We start from the raw sequence: 12,803 nt of genomic DNA on the forward strand, positions 1-12,803 counted from the left end.
AGATTAAATTAGTAAGAAAAACTTCTGAAAATGATTCAATAAGTTGATGTTTTTGAGCGTTGACATTAAACAGTTTAATTTAAAAATTACAATAATTATAAGCAAATTATGAACTTATAAAAAATCAATAAAATAAAATTTTGACCCTTATTTATATTTATTTTTTTTATTTAATTTAATTTTATTTAAAATCATTTATTTTTGTAGTGTTTTGTAGAATACATCAATTTTAATTTTAGATATTTATTTTTTTTAATTTGATTTGATTTCATTTAAAATAATTTTGTTGTTGAATACATCAATTTTACTATCAGATAATTTTAAAACTTTTTCGCTACAATTTTAAATATATTTAAATTGCATGACAATGATTTCAACTATGAGAGACGAAAATCTTTTTTGTAGGATTTTTTTAACCTGTTTATATTATAAATTTTACAAACGTTGAATACTGATTAAACTGATTTATTGTTATAAAAAGTAGCAATTTATATAAAGCTGTCAGCCTTTAAATATGGCTCTTGGGAATAGTCACGAGCGAGTATTTTCTTTTGCGAAACTCAAGCAATAGTTGCGAAACACGGTGACGACGCTTTTCAGAAAATTAAACACCCTGTGCTCATGGAAATTGCAATGCACAGGGTACGTAACAAAGAGCACGGGATGGCGCAAGCAAAATTATTTCTCTTGCGCTCTCGCTGTGTGCAAATATAAAGCAAATCCAATTACTCTCGGCGGAGATATTGCCGTGCGCGCAACTAAACGCGCGCAATTATGCGATTTCCTTTAATATATATATAACGTCCTGCCCGGCGGCGCAGAATTGCAATGACAAAAAGCATTTAAATCTTGCTCTTTAGAAATGAACGTTTTTGCGGAAAGTTGGAGCAGAAAATTCGTAGAAGATCAAGTTGGTTGCCTTTCTGACTTGATCAGGGGGAAAATAAAATTCAATTTACGAATTTTTAATAAATTCAATTCAAATATAATTTTAGTTTACATTTCTTCATAATGAAGTTTAAATTTTTAGTTTTTAGCTTTAAAATCAATTATTTTAAAATATTAAATTATTAGAAGATAACTTTGCTATATATTTTATTTCCAATTCTACAGTTTTGTGTGCCTTTGATAAATAATCAGTTCGTTGCTTACATTAAAGTTTAATTTGATTCATATTTTGGCGTCCAAATACTTTTTTCATTCATCTTGCTCTCGTGCTTGACTAGAAAACTAAAAATTGCTGGTCCCCTCATTGATATTTATTATTCCGCCCGAAATTTATTATTTGCGCCGTCTGGTCTTGTGCAGTCGCGAGTGACAGCAGACGTATCACGTCGCTTGACAGGTCCAAATATGGCAGGGCGCGTTAACAGGATGTGTCAATATTGAGTCTCGCTGCTGCTGCTGCTATTTACCCACCGCCACTCTCGGATCAATATATCGAGCCGAACAGGTTGGGCCTCGGCAACATGAATTTCCTGTGCAGCCTCAAAGGGTGAAATTTGAACATTTTCGTACAGCAACCATCGCTTGACAGATTGCTTGGCAAGAAAAACTCATTTCCTTTTGTACATTTTCCTCGTTGGAACCTTTATTTGAACATTTGTCATGTAAATTCGTTTCTTTGTGGAAACATGAATAATAAAAACAAGAAAATATAGGAAAATTGAGATTATTTTCTTTTAACAAATATAATCAGATTGTATGCAATTTAATGGGTTTAATTTTTAATTGTTCATTCTAATTTGATTCCTATTCTCTTATAGGGTTGTGGACGTGCTTCATGTGTACATGCACAAAACATTTTGGAGGAGCTCATTATAGAAAAGTTTGGCTGTAAAAAAGTTGGCCGTTCCCTATAATAGTCTTGCAGGCGAGAATCGATAACGCGTCGATTGGGAACAAAACTTTGTTTATCGTGCAGACGCACTTAGCCCGTCATAAAATAATGCCCCCGAACTTTTGCCCAATTCCAACAAGAGAGGCGCGAGAATGTGCTTTAAATATGAATGGCCGGCCGTTAAAGCAAACATTCTGCAGCCAACTTTGTATAAAACACTCCCGGCCGAAAAGTTTTATCTTCATATTTATTTTCCGTAAGTGCTGCAGGGTTAAATAAAAACATCTTTGCGCACTAAACAAATAGAACAAAATAATATAGCTCAGAAAACGGCTAAATTTTTATCATAAGGAACTTTATATTTATCTTTTATCCTCTCCAAGTTTATTTCCTCCTTTTTCTCAACGCGGCAGTAAAATTCTCTGCTAATTCCAATGTAACGATTTTGAATTCCCAGCACCGACGCGACACGCACATGCAATTTCTCTGCATTTAGCCTCGCTCGAAATTTCGACCCGAACGAGAGCAGATCATGAGCGGCAATTAAATTTTATATTAATAATGTCGGTCCGATTTCGTGCGAGGCGTGAGGAAATTGCCGCGGAGATAAACTGGGGGCCGACCGGCGATTTTCTGACGACGCCCCAGGTGAAATGGGAAATGAGATGCGAAATCAGCGGCACGGAATCGCATCAGCTGGCGAGTGCGAGATAAATTCCGGGCCGATTCCCTGCGCCTCTGCACACACAGCACATTCAAGATACCAATCTGCCTAACACACACACAGCAACAAAACGCAGCGCTATCTTCAATGTCGTTTCAGACAAAAAAATTGTTCACGAACCCACTTTCAACTGGGCCACGATGCGATCTCAGTCAGAAGTGAAGGTTTCGTGTTTCGTTTTTCCAATTGCTGATCGTGCAAAGAAGATTCTGGATTTTACACCCATCAATATAATTTATTCTTTATTTCCAATTCAACTTCTACAATTAATTAAATTTAAATATCTTATGGCAATAGTTACACCATTTCACATTTTACATTTTTTTTTAAGCTTTCAATTGCTTTTAAGTTCAAAATAGTTTATGATATAAACTAACCTTTACTAAATTTAACTTTAAATTTTAGTTTTAAACACTATTCTGATCAGATATCTGTAAGGTAAAAGAATTTTTGAGAGTGAAAAATAAAAAATAAAAAATAATAATAATAATAATAATAAAAAATATAAAAATATTATTTGAAGAAGTTGACACTCGAGGAGATGATCATGGAAATGAAGAGATCGGGCTTTTTCCTCATTGCACAAAATTATTTTTTCTTCTGCAATGAGGAAAAGGACCGATATTTTCATTTCCCATAAAAAAATTTAACAAATAAATATAATTTATGGTGATTTGAATATAATGTCGGCTTTTCCTGGATGGATTTGTTTGAGTTGTTTATTGTTTAAGAAAAAACAATAAAGAACTCACCAAAATCCATCGAGGAAGAGCCGACTTTAAATTAAAATCACCATGAATCAACCCTCGATCTTGAGATTCTACCACAAAATATAAAATTTAATATGAAAATTAGGCATCTTGGGGAAAAATTTCTAGAAACAATTTTACACTCCAACTAAAAACCGAAGAATTTTTCAAAATGATGTGAACCCCAAATGAAGATAAAAAGTTTTATTCAAAAGTAAAAGCTCAATGAATTTCTATGTCAAAAATTTTCGCATCAATTTTCCACCATTGACCATCGAAATTGGAAAGCTTATTCTGATACAAATTTGAACGCCCGTTAATTGCGTGATCAATCTAACTTAACTTTGCATCAAACATCCGTCCATTCTCATTACCGCTTCGAAAAACCACACGCGGTCCGTCATCAATCCAAAAGCAATCAAATCGGGCCTTCCAACTGCGAGCACAACTCCTCGCCAAACTAAAAAGGGTCGCGCTGCATTTCATTGTGAAATGCATTGATAAGCGGTGAGCTCGGCTTTTTCCACTCGTGAATGAGAACACGAATGAATAATGAAGAAGGGCTTCAAAGACGCGGGGTTTAATCCCAGCTGCCGTCCCATTGATTGAGTGACAGACCCAGCAGAGCGCAGAGCCTCGCGTCGAGAAGAATATTTTCTCACACAGCAGCCGTCGCTTCTCATTTCGTCCGTCCGCCGCATGCTCTTGCAGTACGTGCAATAAAATTAAATAATTTCGTTTTATGGAGCCGTAAAATATTTCGCAGTCGTAAAAGCACGTACTACAGTGTGTGTGTGTGTGCATGGCAGAGAGCGCCGCGCACGCCGACGACTCATATTCGCGCCCCTGCGCTCGCCTTTTACGAGTTGGAAATATAATACAAAATATAACACGCGGCGGATCCCTGAGAGCGTCCTAAGCAAATTATCGACCCGCCAGAGACACAAAGTTTACTTTTTACAATAACTTGCTCAGAAAATAAGACCATTAATGTGTTAAATTTTAACACGAGAAATGAATTAACCGCGCAAATAGCAAAACAAGCAATACATTTTTAAAAGACCAAATATGTTTTGGTCTTGTCCGCTGCCTTCTGCCTCCACAATAAAAAATTCATGGTTTTAGTTGGTAAAAAATAAAATTTATTAGGTTGGAATTATGACCAACTTTGCCCTATACACAAATTATACAATAATTCAAATTTGTATCAAATTTTTTACAATAAATGTCAAATTTTTATTAGTTTTTCTTGGCAGTTGCGGCTCTTTTGTGGAATTTTTAATTTAACTTTTATCATTCGTCTAGAAATTTTGCTTCAATAAATAAAATTTTGGTGCTCTCAAATAATTCTGAAGCCTTTATTTTTGTATAAAGCAAGCCTGTGGCTATTTATTCATTTATTCCAATTTATTAACAACTTTTATATAAATATAGAGTAATCGTTCTTTTATACAATATGAAATCTATAGAATGTTGAATTATTCCATAATCTAAAAATTTATTTTACAAAAATAAATTGTATACTTCAAAAGCATTCCCTGCGCTGAGGCGAACAGATCGGAAATCGAAACGGGCCAAGAAGGAAGTCTTCTCCGGTTTTTGTTGGCGCGGCCAAATTGGGCAACGCCAGCCGGCCAATAACAATAAAAGTAAAACAATTTTTGAAACAGCCGAGCGTCCACCAGAGATTTAACACAATAAAACGGCGTGGCGCGTTATTTCCAATCCCGCGAGCGCCAACTTTTTTCCTCTCGCTCCGTCTCTCCAGTTTCTTTATCTCTTTCCCATGCAATAAAAGTATCAACGGCGGCACGTAATAATAATAATGGAGCTGAATGGAGAGGAATTACTAAAATTGTTATTGATGCAGAAGAGGAAGCGACGCATTATTGCTGCTGCCGGGGATTCGCCGCTGCCGGCGCAGGGGCTGCGTCCGCACGCAAAGAACAAATGCAGCAAATATAATTTAAATACCCACGGCTTCGTCCAGCAACACGCACCTCTCGAAGCCAAATACGTGCCCTCTCTCATTTCAATACTTAATTCCGTTTGTTAGGCGAATCGATTGAGACCCATCAAAACAACATTCCTGAGACTTTTGTTTAAAAGACTTTTCACAAATATTTCTTCAAAGCAAGCCATTTTTTCAATTTCTAATTAAAGAGAATTCAGCGTGTTCCAGGACTTATTGTAAAAAGTTTGGATAAAATTTCCCATTTTTTTTATCTGAAAATGGTTGTAGATGTGGTTTAAAGTTTAAATATGGCTATTGACTCACAATCAGATTCAGAAAATATGTATCTTCTAGAGATAAACATAATTATGTACAGAATAATCTTTGTATTAATAAGACACTAAAATACGGTTCACAAAATATTACTTTTGCACGCAATAGAACATTTTGCCAATAAGGAGTCATTACTGTCAATATTATGCATATCGCAGGAATATTTCTTTCAGAATTAATTATTTTTATTATTTAAAGATATAATGAAATATTTGCAATAATTAAATTAATTGATAATAAAAGGCCAACCATTTTAAATATTTTAATCTCCTGAGGTTTTAACTGTAAAGCGAATTATTTTTAAAATTCACACTACAGAGTTGAGTGATAGTTTTTTTTCTGGAAAATTAAAAATTAAATTAAATTTTTATCAAAATTTCATTGAAAAATCTCAAATTATGCAAATTATCATATAATAATTTGTTATGAAATTGCACTCTATTAACATAAAATTTGCAGGTTTTTTTAAAATCCGTTTTGTATTTCTTGGTTTGTCACCAAAATTAAAGAATTTCTTCAAGCAGATGAAAATTGAATGTATTTTTCCTTCATATGCCAAAATCATATATAAAGAGATGAAAATTTGCTTCTCATGCAGCGTCACAAACTCGCCATAAAAACTTGGATGTTCTCCGTGCCGGGAAATAAAATATAGTTTAATATCGGCCGAAATGTGTTACATTGCATTGCACGGGTGCAGCCTCCTTTCTTTCCCATTCCCATGCGCGCATATAAAAGAAGAAAAGCACGCAAACAACGTATAAAGTATACAATAAAAAATTAATTCTCTGCTGCACACGCGAAACTGAGCCGAGCTTGTCACCTGGCGCTGCTTTTTTGCCCGCGCGACACCTGCACTCCTTTTTTCCGCAGACAAAAAAAAAATAATGGAAAAATGTTTAACAATCGCGCTCGTTTTGGTGAATGAACAAAAAAAAATTGTTGCCAATCCGAAAGAGGGGCGCGCGGAACGAAACAAATTGCTCAGAGGAAATTTACAGAGACGCATAATTGAAAAGGGTGAGTGGCCCATTTGGACGGTCGGAGAGAGCAAGCAAGGGTCTCTGCCCTGCCGGGGCTTCAAAAACACACTTAATAATAATTGTGCCAAATTGGAAAAGTTTGTATGGCTTGGTGGCGGCGGCGGTGGCGCAATTGAAGGAAAAATTACAATTCACTCTCAGCGGTTCCGCGCGAATGGGCCTTTTGTGGCCCGAGAGCACACTCGAGACTCGGTCTCGTGAAATTTTGTGGCTGCAGCGCCATGAATTTCAGATTTATATTATATTCGAGAGAGCAATAATGTTCGCGCCGAATTTGAATGCTCTTCTGTCCGTTAGACTGCTATGCGCTTTCAGCCGAAAAACTCTTTTAAAAAGTGAAAACTTTATACAACAGTGAGAGCTTTGCTGTCGTGGGAAAGACGAACTCGCCTTTCTCGGAACACTTTTTTCCTTGAACTTTTTAAATTTGCAGTCGGAGAACATAGAAGAGGAAGAAATTTTCAAAGATTTTCACACGTTGTGCTGTATAATAAAGTCTTCTTTGACATTGCAGAAGAAAAGAAAAGGTATAAATCACAAAGTGAAGAATTATTCAAGATTCGAGAATTATATTGATTTTGTTAAACATTAAAACAACTTTGTCATCCATAGTTTATTTATATTCAATTTAATTTTCTCTAAATTCAGTTTGCTATTAACACATTTTGATAACACATTTTTTCTTAGCCGTACCAATAATTTGAATGTTTTCTGAGCAGACAGGCAAAAATGAATTTCTAAAAAGCAGAGCCTACAAATTGAACTTAAAATTCGTTAGATTTTTTTTTCATAATTTTCAAAATTGACTGTGCGAATAACCAATTTTCCCACATCTTCCTGTGCTGCTCTCTCTGAAATTGGCTCGAGCATCCCTTTCTCTCGTCAGCGGAGGTGCGATTATTGAAGAGAGAGAACAATATCGATTGGGGAGGAAATTGGCAGTGCCTCCCGCTGCCTGCCCCCATTGACGGAATGCCAAGGAGCACAATAAAGGCGACTTACTTAGCATGCCTCGCTCGCCGTACCTAAAGTGCGTTTTCGCCGCAAAGACCTTTCGGCCCCAGCGAGCTGCTTTTATTGCCCCCTGTGCCGATGTGAGGACGCGAAATATCCGCTCAATCGAATTACTTTCGGGGATAATTCTAGGCAGTGAGAAAAGAGCAGCTGCGCTTACCACTTGATTGCTCTTTGGCGGATATTCGCGTCACCAGGGAAATGTGACTTAAAATCTACGTAAATCACTAGCTTTTGAAATTTTATCCGCGCTTGTTAGTTGCGTTTAAAGAAAAAAACCGTGTTTAAAAAAAAAACATTATTTGTGATGAAAAAAAAACTCATAAATTGATTTTAATTATTTCAATTGTTGGTAAGAGCTTATTGATAAAAAATGGTTGTGACCCAAAAAAATTTATGCTTTCAACAGGAAAAAATATAAAATTTTTGGCACTTTCTTATTGGATTAATATTTTGGAACTTATTAACTGCATGCGGGGTGAGGGCATTCTGATTATTATGATCAATAGAAAACTGGATCTGATTACTCCGTTCTGTTAATTTGTTGCATGTATAATTAAGGTACGCATGAAGTACACAAAAATTTTCAAGTACAAATGTGAAAATAAATTAAATGAACTCATTTAACAAATCAACTTTGTTGCTTTAATAATTTAATTTATTTTGGAAACACAAGTTTCTGCATTTTGGACTACCTTAATTTTCTCTTTCCTCGTTGCATCGCACGTGCAGTTTGGCGCCACATCAAATCTGCACTTTCGAACGCATGCGGGCCGAAGCAAGAGCGCCCCTCCCCTTTTGCCTTTCGCAACTCAAGAAGTCGCAACTCACGTGACCAAGTGCAAAGTGCACCATCACAAAATCACAACAAAAAAGCTCGGCTGCCATTTTCTAATTTGAGGGCACAATTATTAGCAGTTATTTAAGGCGGAAATTTTTAATGCTAAATTAAGGAGCCTGACACTTATTGTCCTACGTCCTTGAATCCACCTGCGAACCTGAATCGTCTATTCTCGGCCAGTCAAACTCACCACAATGTCGTAGGAATATTCATAGGGTGCGTCCAGGAAAGATTTGAGGGTAAATGTTAAAAATTTTTCTTGAAAACATGCCATTCCAATTTTCAAGTATGTTGTTGGGGTGGTCAAGAGGCCTCGCTCACCAAATTTTCAAGTCAAAATAAGGGGTGCTTTTCCGGGAAATCAGATTTATCCAAAAACAAAAAATATGGAATATCTTTGCTCCTATTGAGAAATTATTAATGATCTTTTCACTTCCAGACGTAACTTTTTACGCCCGACAACTTTTCTGTTGACAACTTTTGCGTAGGTCAAAGGTCAAGGTCACTAAATTGCAAATTTCACTTTCTGACGCAATTTTCGCTAAGAAGCACCCCTCAGAAATTTTTTGCAGTATAGGAAAAAATGTAGCCCCAAGTGTGTAGAACAACATCCTTGATTTCCAGAATGGCATTATTTTTAGTTTTTTAATTAATTTTAAATGAATATTAAAAAACAGTGAAAAATCGCTTTTCCGCAATAGAAAGTAATTTTCAAACAGCGATAACTCATTTTCTGTTAGAGATACGCAAAAATGTTATAGAACAAAAAGGATTTGTTTTGACTTTTTGCATCCAGCCATGTATAGTTTATACAGGTCAGGTCACTTGGGGTCATTGACCTCGGTGACCTGTGACCTCTAAAAATAATTTGTGGGAAATGAGCTTATTAAAACCATTCCATAAAATAGTTCTTCTTAACTATGTGCCAAATATTCAGTAAACTGCTCTTTAAGGTCACAGGTCACTGAGGTCAATGACCCCAAGTGATCTGACCTGTATAAACTATACATGGCTGGATGCAAAAAGTCAAAACAAATCCTTTTTGTTCTATAACATTTTTGCGTATCTCTAACAGAAAATGAGTTATCGCTGTTTGAAAATTACTTTCTATTGCGGAAAAGCGATTTTTCACTGTTTTTTAATATTCATTTAAAATTAATTAAAAAACTAAAAATAATGCCATTCTGGAAATCAAGGATGTTGTTCTACACACTTGGGGCTACATTTTTTCCTATACTGCAAAAAATTTCTGAGGGGTGCTTCTTAGCGAAAATTGCGTCAGAAAGTGAAATTTGCAATTTAGTGACCTTGACCTTTGACCTACGCAAAAGTTGTCAACAGAAAAGTTGTCGGGCGTAAAAAGTTACGTCTGGAAGTGAAAAGATCATTAATAATTTCTCAATAGGAGCAAAGATATTCCATATTTTTTGTTTTTGGAAAAATCTGATTTCCCGGAAAATCACCCCTTATTTTGACTTGAAAATTTGGTGAGCGAGGCCTCTTGACCACCCCAACAACATACTTGAAAATTGGAATGGCATGTTTTCAAGAAAAATTTTTAACATTTACCCTCAAATCTTTCCTGGACGCACCCCATAATTAATTTATTAATTATTCCCATGTGCTTGCACAATCGCTTCACCTTTCTGTAGTTCACGTAGTTGAAATTATGTGAAACAAGTTTAAAGTTTTCATTTCAAAACTGTTTTGCATTTAAATTTTTGTATGTGTAATTAATTTTTAATAAATTATGTAATCATCTTCAAAACTTCATTGTAAAAATATTATAGTAATTACACTAGTAAGGAAAATGAATTTAAAATTTTCATTAATTATTGCATTTTTCAGGCAACTTATGGAGAGAGAGCAACTAATCAAGATTGCCAAAGTCAAGAGGTCGATAGTTCAAAATTTACGACCCCTGAAGGAACTCTGCCTTGAGAAGATAAGAAATTGTGCTTCAGTGAAGACTTCTGCAGTTCCCTATAAGCAATTGTGTAAGTTTAAGCTGGCCTGAAGTAATTATAAAATCTATAAATCATTTATAAAATTATAGCGCCAGCCCTGCGCCTTGATATTCTGAAATATCTGGAGTCCCAAGGGGAATGCGACAAGCTGCTCTGTTCGGAGATGCAACTTTGGATTTTTGAGCTGCTGAACCGTGTCCTGGATGAATCTGTGAGGGAGTTTGACTTCATTTTGTTCTCTCAACGCAGAACCTCGGACACTTGTCGCGATGTTCAAGTTTGGAAAATGCTTACGGAAAAGTGTCCTAAGTTGGAAAGGATTGCCGACTCGCGAAAACTGGAGAAATTAGACGTTCGCAATGCTGGATTTATTGTGCTAGGACAAGAAGCAAACGATCTTCGCAACGTGTCCCTGAACCCTGTTCTGCCTTTCCTGCTTCAATTTCCAAAGCTAGAGCACATTGAGCTAGGGTGGTACCTTTTTCATGAGAAATCAATGGCCATCGTTTCAGAAACATATCCAAACCTTCGAACTCTCTGCTGTGCCATTCGCACCCACACTTATGACCTCCTCAAGAGTTTATTCTCGATGCAGAAGCTGGAAATTCTCAAAATCAATTGGGACCAGTATACGTGTCTGCTGTCTTTAGTCAGGGTGTCACATAAGGTGAGATTTTTATTTAATTTATTCATCTTATTTTTTTTTTTAATAATTTGAAAAAATTAATATAAATATTATTTTTTTACTCTTCTCGGTTTAGACAAAATTTTCTCACACTCTTGATACAAACAAATGTACTACCTCTTTGCAGAATGAGATGCAGTGGGATCAGCAACGTTTCATGAAGGAATGCCTCAAGCACCTACCACTTTTGCGAATCTGCTGTTCGGACAATACTGATGATACAATGTGCCATGGAACGATTCGCATAGACACTGGAGATGGGCCATTCAACTTGGAGACTGCAGATCTTGAGTGCTTCTTTGACTACACACGCACCCCCTTTTTAAAAAATTTGAAGCTCATGACGCCTACGTACTTCAGAAACCACAACAACGTAGACAGCCTGCACCACCTGAAGGTACTGCACCTGCATGATGTTAGGAGTCACTTCACAGTGCCTCAAGTGCTTGCCGAGTGTGGAAGTCGACTTGAGGAATTGACCATTTGTACCTCAGCTGGACCGGTGGATCCCTTTGAGGTATTTTCTCTCTGCCCCAGACTAAAAAAACTTGTCTTCAAACAGTTAAACTTGACGGAAACTGATCAGTCAAGTGCTCTTTTGAATGAAAGTCACTTCAGTAGCATGGAAACTTTTAAATGCTCGATAACCACAGGCAGTTTTCCAACTCAGTGCATTGATCTCATTCTGTTGGCCCCAAATCTTGAGCACTTTTCTTTGTGCCTTTATGATATCAGCAGTAATTTTCATGCTTCGTTCCCACGCTTACTTGACGCACTGGTCAATGGACGTGCCTTGCAGAAGCTGAGGACGTTCAAATTTGGCTCATGCCACAGATCTTCCCCAGAACTCCTTAATTTCCTTTGCCTCCTTCCAATTCATGCACCAAAATTGAAACTGCTTAAATGCGTTCCAGCCTCAGAAGAATTAAAAAATCAGCTTCTTGACTCAATGTTGTCACAGATTTCAATTCCTGATTTCCACTTCGAAATCTGCGAGTAATGAAAAATATACATTTTGGAGGGTAATTATATTCGGGTAACAGAAACTTTGGAACTTTTTGAAATAAAAATTTCTCAGCATTTTGATATTTTTGCAAAAAAAATTATTAAAATTGTCATATGGTTAAATAATTGGTTTTCAGTTTGAAACAAGATATCAGAATTAGGATAAAAAGTATTCTTAATATGTATCTCTTGAGTTGTACTTAATTTGAATGAAGATAAATAATATGAATAACATTATTTCTAAAAGGTTTTTAATTCTATTGCTCTGCAAACAGAAATGCACACCCATTTATATCAACATTTATAATATTTTTGTTGAAAATTGAAATCCGGTTTAGTTAAATTTTTCTTGAGTTTGTTAGTTCCCATTTATAATGAATTATTTTCATAAAAGCTACTGAAAATCTTTAATATTTTACTTTCTGTAAAAATATTTTTTTCCCGAAGAAAAAAATCAACTCTTACATGGACATGGAAAAATGACAGCGCTGCTAGCCCACAACATAATTATTATCCTCTGCTTGCGCTCTTCAACAGCGCTTTGAGGGCCGCTTTTTTTCTTAGCGATTTTCCAAACACATTTTTCAACACATTGAGGACTCCAAAATTTCAAAGCGATTCGGTCTAATTTGTTTTTTTTTTCCAAAA

At 35.9% G+C, this 12,803-nt stretch overlaps 1 protein-coding gene across 2 annotated transcripts; it reads left to right on the plus strand.

The window, feature by feature from the left end:
* The first annotated feature begins 8,530 nt into the window (after positions 1–8,530).
* LOC132200194 (uncharacterized) lies at positions 8,531–12,370 on the plus strand. 2 transcript variants are annotated; one of them, XM_059625458.1, is made up of 4 exons: positions 8,531–8,714; positions 10,347–10,495; positions 10,555–11,132; positions 11,278–12,370. In XM_059625458.1, the coding sequence occupies exons 2-4, from the start codon at positions 10,354–10,356 to the stop codon at positions 12,148–12,150; spliced, it is 1,593 nt and encodes a 530-aa protein (XP_059481441.1). In that variant the 5' UTR covers positions 8,531–8,714; positions 10,347–10,353; the 3' UTR covers positions 12,151–12,370. The 2 variants fall into 2 exon arrangements, with proteins under 2 accessions (XP_059481441.1, XP_059481440.1); XM_059625457.1 differs by having other exon boundaries at positions 8,532–8,697.
* The last annotated feature ends 433 nt before the right edge of the window (positions 12,371–12,803 follow it).

Source organism: Neocloeon triangulifer, unplaced genomic scaffold, assembly GCF_031216515.1.
Source record: "Neocloeon triangulifer isolate White Clay Creek 2 clone unplaced genomic scaffold, ASM3121651v1 ptg000014l, whole genome shotgun sequence".
NCBI lineage: Eukaryota > Metazoa > Arthropoda > Insecta > Ephemeroptera > Baetidae > Neocloeon > Neocloeon triangulifer.